Below are 18,475 nucleotides of genomic sequence, written 5' to 3'. Positions count from 1 at the left end.
TTTGTGTCAAGCAAACCCTGTAGAAATTTTCAGCATTGGCCATATTTAGGGATAACCTACTGGACTAGTGATGCTAGAGAAGCAACACAATTCTTTCATTATGCTACTACAGTTAAGTTCACCAGTCGTGCCACGTGCATGTTGGCTCTCAATAAAAACACGTTTTGGCTTCATTCCTCCCTGCAGCAGTAAAAACCGGAGAATGTAATTAAACAAACGCACTGCCGAGAGATTTACGCTGCAAATGCGGGCCCGGTTCTCCCCCGGCGGCCGTAAGTCATTTAAATCGTATAAGTTCAACATGGCCATCAGAGCGGCATGTGTTGGCACTTGGGTCAAGGGGACATAAATAGTGTTTGTAATTAAATTCAGCTGTCTGGAAGACTGAGGAGGACAGCGTGCGAACGTGGCAGCCACTGACATGTAGTAAAAAGCAGGGGATAGGGTGGTGTGTACCCACCGGGGGGTTGCAAAGCGAGAAAAGGGCCACGGACCCAACACGTGCATCAACCGAACGGCGGCGGGACAAAATGTGCATTTTCCACACGAGAGGATTCCCAACCGCAGCTTCTGCAGCGGCGACGCTCCACACGCACGACAAAAGAAACGTCTAAGACCCCATACTGGACAGCTGCTCTTTAATGAGACATCAGATGTTCCCACTGCCCTTGAAACACGCATCAAGGTAGATTTAATAGCACATACACACACGCACACACACACACTTGCATTTCAAATATACGCAAATGCGAGAGAGGAGAGATTTGAACCCTCCCCCCCCCGTGGGCGAGTCGCTGTCACGTCCGGTTCTGCGGGGGGAACGACCGGCACGGTGCTGTTTGTGTGTTCACACAAGATAAAAGCTGCTGCGTTTTAACTTAAAATATCAGCTGGGACTTGACTTTACAAAAAAGAAAGAAAGAAAAGAGTAACAGACTGCTTTTTCTTTTTTTTTTTTTTTCCTCTCCAGACGCCAAACCCACCACCGGGGTCTCCCTTCCACACTCAATTTTTACCCCAAAAAAATGTACACTATTCACAAACGTGTGACTTGTCGTCTCTCTTGCGGTTAAATAGCTAAAAACAAAGAGAAACAGCTCATTGCGGTAATGACCTGTACAAAGGATGACGATGATGCGTGACGTAATAAGGTGCACGGAATCTGCGTCGCAGGGATCTCCGCGAGCACCGATGCTGGCGGGGCTTTCCGTCCAGTTTTCCCCCGATCCGGTCATCCCGGCGGGGAAGTGTTGCGGTTGCTTGGTGAGGAAGCAGCTGACGGGCACAAGTCGCAGCTCCATGCGTGCGGCGGTGGCGTCGGAGCCGGCCAGGATGGGAGGTTGCTCCTCACGTGGGGGAGATCGTCACAAAACCTCTGTGGACCAGAAAGGAGAGGAGGGCTCAAAGGTCAGCAGTTAACAGTAGAAGTGCAGAAATTTATTGATTCAGAGATGCATCGAGATGCTTAATCGGACAATTCAGAAATCGGTGCAGGTGACCGATTTTAAAAATCGATTTGTGACAAATTTGATGGTTCTCGTCTCCTGTTTCTGCCAGGACAATAAAATTTTAAAGTTGCATTATGGGTGAAGGAAACACGTCCCGAACGCAAGCAGTTAAAAAAACACAAAAGATGCGACACGGTGGTGGAACGAAGTAACAGCGGCCGAATCATAATAAAAAAATCCACACAACTTGGACGTGGATATTTGAGAACATGTTGCTTTTTATGAAGTTCAGAGGGGCCGTCAAGTGGACAAGACTTCGCATCATTTCCAAAACCTGCATTGTAAAAATAAATACTTCGGTTACACCACTGAAATGATCAACATTAGCCAACGGCATGCTGAGCTGATGTTAGCCTTAGCAAACAACGAAAAGGAAACTAGTGACCCGTCCCAAACAGACTGACAAGTCCACTTAATGTGACATGTGACATTTGTTTACATCTTAATTTTAACGCAGCTCTCTAAATAAAGACTTCATATTTATCTGACTGTTTGTGTTAATTTATGATTAAAGAAAATTGAGAATGTGATGCACTGGGATGCATCGAGATGCATTGTATAATCAAATCCAATCAGATCATAGACTGATGAATCACAATTGAATTCAATCATTAGGGCAGTGAAGATGCAAACCTCTACTTAACAGTTTGGTGACAGATGGAATTGAGGTGGCTTCCATTAAAAATATAATTTTCCAGGACCATCTTGGTGCCATCCAGCTTCATGGGAAATAAAATGTCACACACTTGTTTTACTGCCAAACAGGTGTAATGGGCGGATTATGTCAATAATCCCGCCTGCTATGGGATTACACTGTAACATCAGATCGGTCCACATGCTAAACTTTCCAATCATAAACCCCTTCGTCTCCGCTTTTACAACCGTGAAAGCAAGAAGCGGGGTGGGGGGTCACCGATGGTGGCAAGGGGCTGCCATCGAGCGTATGGACTTGCGTGCAACTGCAGTGACGTGATGAAGCAGGGCTCGGCTTGTACAGGGGAAGCTGATCGTCCGCTGTTTGCAATCTTGACAGGTGAGGGCTAGGATCGGGTGAGGGGGGGGTCGGGTGCTGCTGACATGGACGTCGGGAGGGGAGGTGAGTTGGGGGGGGGGGGGGGGTGAGTGTGTCTGAGTGTGTGTGTGTGTGTTGGGGGGGATGGTATGTTGCTTAATTGCTCAGAGTCCAGTTTCTCCCTCCTGGTGGGAAGGCACTTGTGGTTTGGGTCGCCTCATCACCTTTGCCATCCTAGGAATTCCTTGCTGGATGGAGACCCGAGTCGCTCAGGCTTCGCTATAAAAGCTGTCATCGGGATAAAGATACTCCACAGGCCCCGAGTAGCTCCGTCAAATCACACAAACACTTTGGGTTGTCAGAGCCACCCAGGAAGCATCTCAGACAACTCTTGTCATAATATTGACTGAAATAATCTGGATTATTGATTTGTCATGTGACAGATAGAAAGTGACATGTTTTGAGTAAATATCTGAAAATTACCTACACAGTATCATCATACTGGATAGTACTATGCAGGAGACACTTTGATACATTGTGTGTCTGAATGCTTTTGATAATGTGAAGAAATATAATGCAAATAATTTGCTTTTAATAATCTGCAGATCAACTCTAATCTGATTTATAGTCTCATGGTAAAAATAAAAAAAAAATTAAATAAATTGTGATCTACAATGGCACAGGCATGTGCCCATTGCTAACAATCTAGCAAAACACAACTGCGTTCTATATTGTTATCATTACGTGTATCTGCCTGTTAGCAGAGTGCTAAACATTGCACTATCGGTTAGCGACTAGTCACCTTGCACTAGTGGACAACAGTTTCTACGATAATGTCAAATATTCTTTTGCTCAGCAAATCGTGTGTTGGGTGTTTGTTCCCATCCTCAGTCCCTCCACCTGTTCCTCATTCCAGTCCGGTGTATAAATGTCCTGCCGGTCTCGGAACGAGGGGCCGCTGCGTACTGGTTTGCACTGGTGTCGAGCTGCTTCTGTATTTGAGTCAGATCTGCTGATTTTTGATTTCTCTGCATTTTCCTTTGCACTTCATCAAATCCTGCAAAGATGACCACCACCCCAAAGCGAAGGCGAGCCGGAGTCGACCCAAAGGGAAACAAGTGCATCCCCTTCAGGGTGCCCAAATCCAGGAACTAGCGGAATTTTTTCACAAGCTTTCTGCCGAGCCCAAGCGCCATGATGCCGAAGCAGCTCCCTGCCAAGTCACCCGAGCCGCCCTCTCCTGCCTCCCCTGCTGGTTCCCTCCACAGGGCCCCCCTTTTCCCCATCCGGTGTCATCGATAAGGGAGATGCCGACATTGGAGGGAGAAACTTTAGCGTTCCATCGGTTTTGTTTGGGATGTCGAGAGCCATCAGCAGAGGGGAGGCCATCAGCACTCTTATGCGTTCCACTTTGGTGTATATACGGTATGTCGAGGGCAGGGTGCTTCGTAATTTCCCGGTCGTGCCGTTTCCATGTCCCAGGTTCGTGTCAGTCTGATCTGAGTTTTTTTCTTTTTTTTTTTTATTTCTATGTATTGCAACATAGTCCCTTGCACTTTATTAAACACTGCTCAGATTAAAACCAGGCCAAAATCATGCATTCGGCTTCTTTTCACTCCTTTAAGTACTTACTATTTAGAAAGCAGCCCTGAGTAGTTTTGCTGAATCATATTGATGCTTAACAAATACTAGTTTTCATCCTGGCACCACATTCCTTTCCAACATATATCCGGGCCCTGTGGGCTGGGCTCTGCAAACTACCCCTTTAATTAATCGCTTGCAGGAGAGTCTTTTAGCCGAATGCGAAACCACGCCGAGCTAAAAAATTTATTTGAAGTTCTCCTTTCTGGAAACATTGAAATGGGGAAAAAAAAGAGGCTAATGAAGGCTATAAACTGTGTTTTAGGCCCTGGAAACTGAGAAGCTGCATGTGAGCCAACTGCCACGGAGGGCCGGGGGTCGAGACTGTTCCCAAAAGCCTGATTCGTGGGCCATACCAGACCCCCAATACACATCCCAGCTGCCAAATTCCCGTCACCCGTCTTCGCACCGCACTCTCTCCTTCCACCACGGAGACGCCGTCACACTTTTATGACCTCCAACCTTGTGCAATAGCATCCTCTATAGCCCTCCCAGTGTTGACCCTCAAAAAATAGACACAACTCAGCTTCCCGGTCCCTCACTTCCACCCGCTGTTTTCTATCAGCTGACTTTGACCTCCTGACCCAAAATTACCAAATAAAAACACAACCGCCCACACACTTTCACTACAAATGTCTGCTTTTTCTCAGATGCGGATAAAGTCAGCCATAGCTCCCTTTACAGACCCGTCTCTTTCCCGATAGAGGAGAAAATTAACTGGCGTGAGAAATCGCCATCCCCAGAGTCTTGTGATCTTTTGCAGCAGTCATTCTGGTGCCTTTCTTTTTCGCTGAAAGTAAGCTGTAAGGGGACACCCTACCTGCCACGTGATGGGGCTTCATGGGACCCGCTTTCTTCATGAACGACTCGTCGCTCTGGAAGGCGAGGATGGGCTCGACCGTCACACCGGGCTCAGCCTTGTTGTCGTGGTTGTTGGCGAGCTGGATGAGGTCCTCGAGGCGAGCCGCGTCTTCTTTGGTGGACAGACCGTTCTCGTGCCGGCCGATCTGGACGCCGTTAACCGCTTGGACAGGGGGGCTGTGTGTGGGGGGGGGGACATAGAAAGCAGATCCGAAAATGATGTGGTTCTGATGGTAGTTCATGACTCATCCGGGGGCAGGGAGTCATTCTGTTGACGTGTAATTACTGTCTTTACTGACATGTTCAACAAACAAGAATTATAACATTTTACTCTCAAAAACGCTTGCTAACCCAGCGCAGCAGCAGTTACCTCTCTCTGATGCTTGCCTGTCCCTCCATCTTGTTGTTGGGCTGGTTGACGTCTGATCTCGGCTGGTAGTCCACAGATGCTGCAGGAACAAGAGTGAAGCGGACACTCTCTTAGGAAACTTTTTTTCCACACATGAAACATTCAGATAGGGTAACCAGATTTTTCTGTTTTCGGTAATTCCAGGTTTGTATCTTGAAATGAATACAGCCAGTCCTCGACTGGTGAATGTAGTGAATGTAGCGTAATCCAATATGGTGTACAACCAGCGAACAGAAACAAAGCTGTCTTCCTCATATAGCGCTGCATAACGACAGATACGTCCGCTCTGCTTGCCAACTATTTCCGGCATGAATTTTATTTTAATGTTACAAATACCAGAATGACGATCAAGACTATCTTGATAAATTTATGGCAGCTGCCGACATGCATGACACGCTGTAGGTCAAGGACATCTTAGGCAGAGGGCTGGCTGTATAGACTTTTATAAGACTATGTTTTGTATTTGTTAAGTCCACCTTTTGTTTCTTTGCCATATGTTGTGGCTAATCGCCAAGTAGAGAAAATAGGAGAAAAAAAATTAGGAGAGGTAGCAGGAGTGAGGTTCTGGAGACAAAGTCAGACTGAGATTGTTAGGTGTGTGCAGAGGAGGGATGGTAAAGACCCAGGAGGAAGGTTGCTAGGGTTGGGGCTGCTGAACAAGAAGCTTTGAGGAGATTTATGGATGGAGTGAAAGAGGAAGTGAAGATAGTTGGTTTGAGAGAAGAGGGCTAGATAGAGGCAGAGGATCGGCTTTGGCAACCCCTGTAGGGAACAGCCCAAAGTAAAAGATGAGAAAAATAGGATATAAGTTGTTACAATGCTAGAAAATGAGGGTTAGCTTTTGAAGTGTAAAAGCCACAGCCTAAGGCCACAAGCAATTTCCTGTCACCATTGATGGTCCTCTGACAGTGGCACAGAAAGAAAACAACAAAACCAAAAGACCCAGGGCCAGGGCCCCCACTGGCGATCTCTGTCAAGATCTCATAACATCAGCTTTCATCGAGATCCAACCTTGACAATGTACGTTTATAGGTATCAATCAGTATCTATAAAATACATATTCACTTAGAAGTGCCTAAATGAACTCACAATGTGGGGAAATAAATAAATACATTTTATATATATAGCAAATTTCAAAACACCAGTGGAACCAGCGAGTGGGAAAAAAGGAGCGAGCAGAAATGAATATGAGGCCTTGAATTAGCATCAGTTATCTGTGACTGGTTGTAATACAGCCCCAGAGCGGCAAGGGCCAGTGTCTTCCTGAGCCAGTCCCAAGACTGGAGAAATGCAGAGGGTTGCGTAAAGAAGGGCATCTGGCGTAAAACTTTTGCCAAAACCAAACATATAAAACAAACCTAATAATCTCATACCGGATCTGTCGAGATCCGGTAACAACGACCGCCATTAGTACCGATGACCCACAGGCACCAGTGGAAATGGCTACAGCGGGAAGCATATAGACAGGATGTACAGCAGGTTTGGGTGATTAGGATAGAGAGGAAAATGTATTGACAGTTGCGAGAAGAGTGATGGGAAGATGGAAAGGGTACCTTGAAGAGCTGATGAATGAGGAAAATGAAAGAGAGGCAAGGGATGATGAGGTGACTATTGTAGACCACAAAGTAGCAGAGATTAGTAAAAGTGAGTGAGGAAGGGACTGAAGAGGATGACGAGTGGAAAAGCAGTTGGTCCCGATGATATTCCTATGGAGGTGTGGAAGTGTCTAGGAGAGGTAGAGATTTCTGACTAGATTATTCAACAGGATCTTAGAGAGTGAGAAGATGCCTGAAGAATGGAGACGAAGTGGGATGACGCCCATTTTTTTAAGAATCAGGGGGATGTGCAGAACAATAATCACTATAGAGGGATAAAGTTGATGAGCCATACAATGAAGTTATGGAAAAGAGTAGTCGAAACTAGACTGAGAGCAGAGGTCATCATTTCTGAACAGCGGTGAGGCTTCATGCCTAGAAAGAGTATTACAGATTCAGTATTTGCTTTTAGACTGCTAATAGAGAAGTACAAAGAAGGCCAGAGGGAACTGCATTGCATTTCTGTAGACCTAGCAAAAGCAAACAACAGGGTGCTAAGAGAGGAACTTTGGTATTGTATGAGAATGCCTGGAGAGGCAGAGAAGTATGTTAGACTAGTACAGGACATGTATGCTACCAGTGAGACAGTGGTGCTGTATGCTGTAGGGGTAACAGAGAAGTTCAAGGTGTGGGACTCAATCAGCTCCGAGCCCCTCCTTGTTTGCGGCTGTGATGAACGGGCTGACAGATGAGGTTAGAGAGGAATCTCCATGGACCATGATGTTTGCAGATGACATTGTGATCTGTTGTGAGAGCAGAAACTAGGTTGAGGAAAATCTCGAGGTGGAGGTATGCGCTGGAAAGGAGAGGAATGAAGGTTAGTCGCAGCAAGTATATGTGTACGAATGAGAGGAACCCGGGTAGAACAGTGAGGCTACTGGAAGTGAAGATCAAGTAGTAGGAGGATTTCAGGTACTTGGGGTCAACAGGCCAGAGCAGCGGAGAGAGTGGAAAAGAGGTGAAGAGACGGGTTCAAGTAGGTTGGAATGGGTGGAGAAAAGTGTCAGGGGTACTATGGGATAGATGACTATCAGCGAGAATGAAAGGAAGGGTGTACAAGACAGTGGTGAGACCAGCGATGCTGTATGGACTAGAAAAAGTTACAATGACAAAAAGACAGGAGGCAGAGCGAGAAGTTGCAGGGATGAAGATGCTGAGGTTCTCTTTGGGAGTGACCAGAATGGATAGGATCCGGATAGGAGTCTGTCAGAGGAACAGCACATGTTAGATGTTTTGGGGAGAAGGTCAGAGAAGCCAGACTGAGATGGTTTGGTCATGGACAGAGGAGGGATGGTGAGGATGGTAGAGGATTGATAGACGGATGCTGGAATTGGTGCTGCCAGGCAGGAGGTCGAGAGGAAGACCAAAGAGAAGATTTATGGATGTAGTGAGAGAGGATATGAAGGTAGTTGGCATGAGAGAGAAAGATACAGAGAATTGGGTTAGATGGAGAGGGTTGATTCGCAGTGGCGACCCCTGAAGGGAAACGACGAAAGGAGAAGAAGAAGATATCTGTGACTGGTTGTAATGACAAACATGGGGGGGGACCCGGTGTTCCTACAGCTTTGTTTCCTATGTGGTCCGGATCCCCGACCCACTCCCCTTACTCAGATCCGGCGAGGACCGACGAGCCTTACAGGCCTGCGACCACATCAGTAGCCCAGTGGCTTCCTAGATCGGGGGAGCTTCGCCAGAAACAGCAAAGCCCTCCGACCGCAGCCGTCCGTTCAGTCCACGGGCGGCGCAAGGAGCCCGAGCCCACCGAGGCCGAGGACCCAGCTTGAGCCGCGATCAGACACTGCGGATACACCTCTTTTGTGTTTTTCTTTTGTTTTGTTTTTTTTTTGTTTTTTTTTTAAGCCATGTGTGAAAGATAAACATCCGCCTGGCGCTCTGAGGCCACTGCAGAAGGCCCCGTTCTTCTGCGAGAGAGAGCGCAAACACACCGGTCCTTTTGTGCGGAGGAGACGCTGCAGCTGTGCAGGACATGAGGGACGGAGGATAATGTCTTTTTTATGGAATTTAATAAAAGCAGTTATGTCATCATGTCCTGGTGACGGGGGGGGTGGGAGGTAAAAACGGTCACAAACACTGCAGTTATTGTCAGATTTCACCAAAAAAAACTTGAGCTCATGTGCGGTGGCGTCAGGAAGGACTTTGCATTATCTGCTGGTGGGGGGGGGGTTAGGTAACTGACATGGTGAGATCTGCCTCGGAGGAGGTTCTGGAAACCTGCTGGCTCAATAACACATTCAGTTGGGGAAAATCCATCCTGCTCACCTTTGCTCTCATCCACCCCGTCGAGGTCCTGAAGCAAAGGGGATGACTTCGTCTCCCTCTGTGAGGACAACAAAACCACAGGGTGGGGGTCAGTGTGAAAATCCAGGTCTGGGTTAGCGAAAACAAAAACGCTGTGCGTGCGCACCTTGTCGCCCCCGTCCGACTTGCGTGTCCTCTTCATGATCTCCTCCAGACGCTGGGGGAGGGGAGGGGAAAGAAAAAGAGGAGAAAGAAAGTTTGAGGAATTAAAATCAAGAAGATCATTGCTATTCAACTGGAATCTTTTCTGATTTGAAATGTAAACCAACCTCGCCCCGTTTTCCCAGCGCCTATAAAGAAGTCATAGTTCTGATACAAGCTCCATCTAAGGACACAGCGAGCCGGAGCCGGAGCTGCAGCTGCCACTCATACAAGTACGGCATTTCTCAATCGCCCGAGTTTATCCACAAGAGAAACTGTGCACTCACGGCTTTGGCATCCGGCTAGGATGTGGAAATAAAATAAAACAGAAAAATAAGGCTTGGGATCTGACCGATATTTTCAATAAAAAAAAACTGCTGTGTTCTCGTGCCAGTCAAGACGCTGGGACCGCCGCCTTGGGTTGGAGGGTTTGTTCGGGGTCGAGGGGCAGATAAGCGACAGGCGTATTGTTCCCTTGGGGGAATGATTCCTGACTGGCGCACAAGATGTGCATAAATTCCGGCCTTATTAGAGACTAAATATGGCCTCACCTCATATACAACATTAAATCACAGGACACAGAGCTGGTCCAGGAAGTCCAAATACATCATTCTATTATATATTATTATTAAGAACAGGCTTGTAATAAGTATTATTGCCTATGGGAGTCTTACATTATCACTGTGACTGTTAATGGATTCTTAGACATTAATAGGCACATTGTATATTAGATTTCATTATTTATACTTTACCCAGCGACCCTGAGTGCAGGATAAGAGGTACAGAGAATGAATAAAAGAATTTAAATTTTAACTGCCAGTGGCGTCATTCACAGTGAGTTGTCTGAAATGGCTTGTTTTCGATGACAACCCCATAACTGAGCAATATATAACTTGAGATTTAGCAGCTGGAAAATATAATCATACATGTATATTAGGCTTAGTCCACAGCTAATCGACCAATGATCAATACTGTTGGAATCGTCAATAAAGAAAAAATGAAAGATAAAAAAACCCCTTGGTTAAGTCTTGGCAATGTTATATAAACTCAGTTAATTACACTTAATAAGCATGTTTGTTCATCATTTCTGTTGAGTGATGCTCTGCAATAGCTGATGTTATGAAGTAGTATTCTTATACTGGCTTATGGTCTTACGTGTTTCCCTTAAAACAAAAGTATATAATATTGATCAGCATTTTATAGGCAACGATTGCACCTTATTACCCATTTAATACACATATTTAAAATTAAATCTGAGTAACTTAATTGCTCTTCTTTCCAGAAGCTCTGTATGCATAACATGATACCCATGGAGTATCCGGTGTTTCCGGGGATAATTTGATTTTATTTCACTTAAAAACCTCACGTCAGGAGCCGAAGCCCCCGGCCGGAGGGGAGAGCGACGCCAGGCCTGATTCAAAGCCCTACCCTTTTCCTCTCCAGCCTCTCCTGCTCCTCCTTCTGGAAGTGCTTCTCCCTCTCCAGACGCTGTTTCGCCGCCTCCTCGCGGGCCTTCGCCTCGGCCTCCTCCTTCTGAAACACACACACGGGCGGGGAGTTTGTCCTCAGCCATGAGGCAGGAAGAAAGGGAGGGGGGGGACAGCGGCTCCAGCCCAAAATGACATTCCGTCTGCATAACAAGGGTGTGGCTTCTCCATGAAAATGTTTGTTTACAACCACAAAAGGGGATAGTTTCCGCCATCTATGTTTAAAGACTGGTGGAGGACATGCAACATAATACCTACGCCTCCGCATAATTACAGCCAATCGCGTTTGACCGCGACTGCCACTTCCGTGAGCGCCCACGAGGGGACGGCAAAGAGCAACCGGGGCCAATGCGCAGTGCAGTCACAGGACTTCAGTGTGAACTTGTTGGGTGATGAAGAGCTGAGTCACCCCATGAAAAAGCACCGCTCAGATGTCTGAAATTTAAATGAATAGACCTTTTCTCGATACCATGGTCACATTCTCTCTCTCTCAGACGTATTGGATTCCCCCCTTTGGAGCAGTTCATGATTTATGGTACAAAAACATGGGACAATTCTAATAGCTAAATGGTAATCATATGTATAACCATTTTAAAAAGCCAAAGTTTGTTTCAAATATTAGTATTTCTTGCAGGTATAAGATATGAAAAGAAAAATTTGCATTGTTGGGATAAAAAAAAAATCAATAAATAAAAAATGATGTCCAAAGTCAGTCTGTAAGAGGACTGCTTTAAAAGTTTGTTCTCTTCTGTCTTTTGTGCTCAAACTAGCAACGTCCAGTAAACATGGACACTCGTTTATGTGATTATAAAATCATAATGACATAATCTCAAACTTTTTTGCTTCTGATAGAAGTTAAACACACCTGCTTTTGCAGCCGGAGGTTCTCCTCTTCCTCGGCTTGGAGTCTCTCCTGCGCCTCCTTCATCTCCTGGAGGCGCTGGGCTTCGTCCCTCATGCGCTGCTCTTCGGCCATGGCGCGGGCCTCCTCCTCACGCCGCCTCCTCTCCTCCGCCTCCCTCACGGCACGCTCCTCTCTCAGGATCCTACCGCAAACAATGTTTCCATATTTTAAAAATCTATTCAGTTTCTTTTTTGGGGTGATGGGAAACAGGGGTGAATTCAAGTAGTCTATTTATAAGTAACAATAATATCAAGTCTCAAATGTCTGAATGACACAATTTCCTCCTCCAGTTTTTAAAATGTTCCTCCTGAGCGGACGTGAATCACAAATCAAACCCCTGGAAGGGGAAGGGAATAAAATGATAAAATTCGAAGGATGACAGGAGATAATAATAGTTTTCGGTCTGGTAGCTACACGAGTTGAAATGTGTGTGTTCAAACCCCCTGACCTTTCCTTCTCCTCCTGCTCTCGGCGCTCCTGCTCCTCCCTCTCCCGCTGCTCGCGGGCCTGCCGCCGCCGCTCTGTCAGCATGCGCGCCGCCTCCTCCGGGTTGTTGGTGCCTGCCATGGGCTTTGGCGATGGAGAGGGTGACCCCGCGTTCACTAGCTCTGGCGAGGCGGCGTTGGGCGCGGCTGAGGATTCGAGGAATACATGGGGGAAAAGAGAAATGATAACAGCTATGAGACATTGTGCAGCAGCACTTCCGTTTCCACTAAAGATGCCGTAAAACATCCTCTCAGCAGCTGGATAATGACTGATTAGCACGGTCCCTGTGCTTTGAGCGGTCGAAGACTTACGCAGTGTTACACGCCTGATAAGCAACCCTCCATACCTCCATCCCCCGCTGCTAAACGTGACCAATTGCTCTCCAAAAGAAACGCCAACTTTCTGAAACCCCATTCACTTTTTCATTTATTCCCTCCGTTCCTTTCGGTCCGGCCACAGGAATTTGGGGACAGAGAAGACGAAGAAGGAGAAGAAGCCAATGAGATGATAATGAGACTACTGTTTCCCTTTAGCCAGACCAGAGCAAAGACGCTCTAGAATCTCCTCCAAAAAGGAATAGAGTCTCAGTGTCTGTCCATTATGCCCCAGTTTTTTGGATGTCAAAGGGAAATAGATATGATATTAATTATTTATAGAGCATCTTCCATCAAAGTACTGTATGGGTGAGAAGGGTTGAGAGCTAAACAGATTGCCAAAAAAATAAATCTATAAACTACAGAGTGTACTAAGTATTAAAATGTCTTTTTTTAAATAATTGTTTTTGTTTGTTGTTCACATTTTAATTTTTTTTTTCAACAAATATTTACCTTTTTTTCCAACCAGATGTTTTACCAAAGGTGGGAAAATTCCCATAGAAGGACAAGAGTTGTATTCCTTTTTTTGGCTAAAAAGAAATGCTTTTTAAGAAGTAGTATCAGTGTAATTCTGTTTAGATTATGCATTATTACTTTTGATTCTGAAGCAAAAAGTTTGAAGTGTCTCATCTATCAAAGGTCACATCATATCAAAACAGATTGGATGTGCAATGGAAACTGTCTGATTGGAAAAAAAAAAGCAAAAACAAGATTGAATAAGGTGTTACAATTCCCCATAAAATTTGTAACTATAAGCATAGAGTGTATTTTGCTTGAAAACACAGGCAGGGTATGGAGAAAAAATTCTGAAGCGCCATACTCACCCCGCCTGTCCTCAGGGGTGCTTGGTCTGCGGGTCTCCCTCACTCTATCCAGAGGGACGGGAGAGGAGGTGCGGTGGTTTACCCTGGCTGGGGTCCTGGCTCGTTTGGGCCGGGCTTTAGGGGTTGAGGGGCTGCCGCGGCTGGATGGAGGCCTCGGGGAGACGGTGGGGCTCGGAGAGGACGTCCTGCCCTTCGGTGTGGCGGGGGAGGCAGGCCGGGGGCGTGATAGAGGACTGGGGCTGGACAAGATAGCGACAACGAAAAATGTTTTATAGTACAGGAGGCACTGTGAGAGTCACCTTCTTTGACTCCTCCAGTGCCTTCACCAGCACCCAACCCACCCTCCTCAAGCACAAGCTGCTGAATACGCAACTTCACCCTGACATCACTAGCTGGATCCTGGACTACCTCACAGGACGGCCACAGTATGTCAGGGTGGATGGCTGTGTTTCTGAGGCCAACAACCAGCCACCAGGGTGGATGGCTGTGTTTCTGAAGCCGTAACGTTCAGCACAGGAGTGCCCAAAGGTACTGTCCTGTCCCCATTCCTCTTCACCCTCCTCACCTCCGTCTTGCGGTAGAGCTCCAGTTCCTACCACCTTCAGAAATTCTCAGATGACTCTTCCATCGTTGGATACATCAACGATGATGACGACGAAGAGTAAAGTGGTCTGATAGCGAGTTTTGTTGAGTGGATCAACCAGAAACACCTCCTATTCAACATTTCAGATCCGAGACCGAGCAGGTGGCTGTGAACTTCCGGAAGAATCGGAGGAGACAGGTACCAATCACCATCCAGGGTGAAGAGACGGAGACAGTGGACTCCTATAAGTACCTTAGGGTCCACATTAACAATAAACTGGACTGGACACACAACACTGATGCACTCTACAGGAATGTTAAGAGCTGGATGTTCTTCCTGAGGAGACTGAGGTCATGAGGCGTCTCATGAGGCGTAGCAGGCTCCTCAAGACTTGCTACCAGTCTATAGTAGCACTCTTCTGAAGAAGAGTGTGCTGGTGGGGCAGTGCCAGGACTAGCAAAGTCAACAGACTCAACAAGCTCATGAGGAAAGCCCGCTCGGTGGTGGGACTGAACCTGGACCTTCTCAAATCGGTGGCAGTGAGGAGGGTAAAGGACAAACTGGGAGCCATCCTGGACAATCTTTCCCACCCCTGCATGACAAGCTGTGGCTGATGGTCAGCTCCTTCAGCCAAGGGTTCATCCGACCCGTGTGCAGAACTGAACGGTTCCGATGCTGCTTTGTGCCCACGGCCATCAGACTGTATATCAGCAGTCTGGATGGCTCACAACACTGGCTGGCCTGTTGGTGCATCTGTGTAGCTTCCACAACCTCACTACCTCACCCATTCACATGTCATGCCCTAACTCTGCTGTCTTTCTTATCCTTGTGGGTCCCAGCTCGCACATATCAAGCCTATTTTTATCTATTTTATTCTTGTCATTGCTATTGTCACTCTATTTATAGTCGTTTAGTTTTGGTTGTCTATCTTTCATACTTACTGCTCCATTATGTTGTCCATTCTTATCCCTGATGTTGTTGCTGTTGTTCTCCCTGCAGTCTATTTATTCGTGGATGTCTTGCTATCTTCTGTCTTCAAACTGTCTCTCTATTTATATTTGTATTCATATTTATTTTTGACATTAAAACTGTTATGCTGCTGTTTTAGATCAGTCTTTTCCTAGTCTTGAGCTTCCGATATCAAACCTGTTTGATAAAGATTTTCTGCTTTACACTGCTTAACACAATAAACAACCAGTAGATGAGCGCAAACAAAACCAGAAACAGTAAACCTGGTTAACAAACAATAACCAGCGCAGTACTGGCAGCAGAGATGGAATTTCTGCAAATAACCGGTGAATACATTGCATTTTGGGGAAAAAATCCAGAGTGAATCTAGCTGTAGTCTTACAAATAGTGACCCTGGAAGATTCACAGTCTTTGTGTCTGATTGGGCTGTGACTAAAAACAGGTGTTAGATGATAGTATCCATGAGTCTTTTCCAAATCTTTTCAAAGTCTTCTAATGTATCTGTAGCTTTAGACAGCTAGTGTAGCTCAGGTGTAAAATATTTATGTGAATCTGACATAACAACAGAGAATGTACAGGTAGTGCACAGTGTTGGGGATTATAAATATAGACTTACAGAACGCATTCTTACTCCCAGTGCATCAACAGCCTGACGAATGGGGAAGCCTCCCTTGGCATCACACACCAAGGTATTAAGACACCCATTTCTCGTCATATTTTGATGAACGTGGAGTGTCATGTCTACATCAACATCTGTATCTATGTCTTAACCTAAATTGAATTAAAAAGGGGAAATTGTATTTTCCACATATGAGAAATCGCGTTCCTCCCCTGAGGCTGCACCCAAAGATAGACGCTTCGCCATGTTCGAGAAAGGGGTGCCTAACGTCGGTATGTGACGCTCGCTTGAGAGCGAGACCATGTAGGTTTGATTTTATCGCAAGTCTTTCAGTCTGAACGGTGACGTTACACAACCAACGACCAATAGTTGAGCTCGACCAAACCGGAGACAGGAAACCTGGTCGACAAACAATCACCAGAACGGTTCAGGTGGCAGAGATGGTATTTTTTGGTGGTATGGGTGAGGGAGAACGGCGAAGGATGCCCTGATCAGTAGGGGGAACATCCAGAAAGAGGAGCAGATGGTGGAGCTGTGGGCAGAACAACCCGGCTTAGTCGATGTCAACTCTCCAACATACCACGACCGAGCGGAGAAGGAAAAGCGATGGACTGACACAGCAAAGGCTTTGCTAATACCCAGTGAAAACATTCCAGGGTGGGAAAAAAATTGCCGAACAAATCTAGTTGTAGTTTTGTAAATAGTGACCCCATAAGATTCACAGCCTTTCTAAAGTCTCAGTCTGAGACGAGTCTGCAACTAAAAACTAAAACCTCTTTAGATGTGAGACGATCAATGAACTGGTGTATGAAAGTAATGAAAAAAAATCGATGATACAATATTGAAGGCAATAAGAGTCTTATTTGTTGAGTTCTTCTGACGCCATTGAGGTCGACAGTGGACTGAGCACTCTAATGTTACGTCATCCCTTCAAGTGTGCGGCGGTTCAACTCATGTTACATCCTTCATGCTTAAAAAGAGCTTTTCAGCCCCCCAGCCTCCGGCTCCAACCACTCAGACTGACCCTGTCAAAGAAAACGCATCTACGCTTTTACCCCACCCGCACACACCGGTTGCGGACGTATTGCAGGGCCTGGGGGGGCAAAGAGAGGAAACAGCCACCTGACCCCCTCGGCCTCTGTGATGCGCTGCCTGTGCAAAGCGCATGCCAACCAGACCAGGTCAAACACATCTGCACACACGTGTTATTATCAAAAATACTCTTCCTATAAAGGCATTGGTTTTCGCTGATTTGCTTGGTCTTTCTATCCAGTATCGGAAAAAAAATCCTCCGTTATTTTCACCCAGGTCACAGTTGCGTCCGACGAGCCGAATCCGGGATTTACAGCAGGAGGGAGAAGGAATTCTCCCGTCTGAGATCGTAAAGAAAACAAATGCCTGTTTTAACGATGACGGATCTATCGGAGCCGCGGAGGCTGACTCATCGCCTCTGTCCTGATAATCAGACTCCCGTGGCAGCAGGAGGGAACCGCTTCATATATTTTGGGAGATTTGAAGTCCTAAATCAAAGTGAGCTCCAGGAGCCGGGGGTGAACCGACAACCCTTACCTCAGGTCAGGTCTGTGTCTCATGCTCGGCAGGGACTGCCTCTTTTTGAGGACCTTCTCTTTGCTGAGAGCGTTCCTCTCCTTCTCGTTCTCCCGTTCCTTGTCCTTCTTCTCCTTCCTGTTTTTGTCCATCTGCACAAACAACAAACTTGGTCAGCCTACGTGTGTGTGTGTGTGTGTGTGTGTGTGTGTGTGTGTGTGACCACTAGAAAGCAATGCCAAGCTATGTTAGTTTTGTCCCGTGCCTGCTGCCTGTCTTGTTGCTTCCTGATTTACCTGATCTACGTCTCCTCTCATTTCCCCACAAATAACATGCGAAAAAATCTGGGAATTTCGTGCCGTTAAAATGAAAATAATTGATTAACCTTTTAAGCTGATTTTGTCTACTCATTATTATGAAAATGAAAATAATTGCTTAACCTTTTAAGCTGATTTTGTCTACTCATTATTATGTCTGTCCTTCAAAATAACAGTCCCGTATGAGCAAACGCAATCACTGGAGAGGAGTTTTCCAAGAGCTTTAAATTTTGAATGGTTTTAAAGAGAATATGGTTATTAACACGGAATAACATCAGGTTTCCCACTTAACGGTCAATGGTTCACACACACACACACACACACACACGCAGACACACACACACACACACCAATGGCATTTGAGCTGCCAGATGCTAGTGGTGTGCAACGAGAACAATGTGGGGATCGGTGTCTCGCCAGAGGACACTTTGACATCCAAACAGCTAAGAATCGAACCCTTCCGATTGGAGGGACGTCCGCTCCGCCAACTGAGCCCCCGAGGACGTAAACTCGAGAAAATGGAACATTACAATTATAAACATGAGGGGGTGCCGCGGCTGGATGGAGGCCTCAGGGAGACATGAAAATTAATGTTGGGGAAACCTACGGGGGTTGAGCTCCGCCTATGCTGGTGCTGCATGATGTCCGGCGTGCTGGACGTCACCCTCCAGCGCTCGGAGCAGCGGCGATGGGGCTGGTGGGCGCAGAGCGTCAGGGGGCTGGCGGAGGCTGAGCGGGGGCACAGGTGGGAGTCTGGGGAGGCAGGAGGCAGAGCCTTTACTCAAAATATTCATCACAGCTGGGAAACGCCTCAATGACCAACATTGCTTCCTGATGTTTACTGCCCCATTTTTAAATTCAACTGATGGATTAGTTTT

General features: G+C 46.4%; 1 protein-coding gene across 4 annotated transcripts in view; it reads right to left on the bottom strand.

The window, feature by feature from the left end:
* Positions 1–621: 621 nt before the first annotated feature.
* map7d1a (MAP7 domain containing 1a) overlaps positions 622–18,475 on the bottom strand; it is a 46,170-nt gene continuing 28,316 nt past the window's right edge. For all 4 annotated transcript variants that reach the window (XM_086153699.1, XM_086153701.1, XM_086153700.1 and 1 more), the window contains 11 exons: positions 18,205–18,350; positions 17,302–17,432; positions 13,562–13,800; positions 12,326–12,509; positions 11,839–12,019; positions 10,915–11,019; positions 9,452–9,502; positions 9,307–9,364; positions 5,393–5,471; positions 4,982–5,199; positions 622–1,375 (listed from right to left, as the gene is read on the bottom strand). In XM_086153699.1, the coding sequence (XP_086009825.1) occupies positions 1,365–1,375; positions 4,982–5,199; positions 5,393–5,471; positions 9,307–9,364; positions 9,452–9,502; positions 10,915–11,019; positions 11,839–12,019; positions 12,326–12,509; positions 13,562–13,800; positions 17,302–17,432; positions 18,205–18,350 (1,403 nt within the window). In that variant the 3' untranslated portion in view covers positions 622–1,364. The remainder of the gene's footprint in view (positions 1,376–4,981; positions 5,200–5,392; positions 5,472–9,306; positions 9,365–9,451; positions 9,503–10,914; positions 11,020–11,838; positions 12,020–12,325; positions 12,510–13,561; positions 13,801–17,301; positions 17,433–18,204; positions 18,351–18,475) is intronic.

Source organism: Fistularia commersonii, chromosome 10, assembly GCF_037954325.1.
Source record: "Fistularia commersonii isolate RoL2024-O1a breed Wild chromosome 10, RoL_Fcom_v1.0, whole genome shotgun sequence".
NCBI lineage: Eukaryota > Metazoa > Chordata > Actinopteri > Syngnathiformes > Fistulariidae > Fistularia > Fistularia commersonii.
The sequence above is the reverse complement of the archived record's forward strand: the minus strand, read 5'-3'. Positions and strand labels throughout refer to the sequence as shown.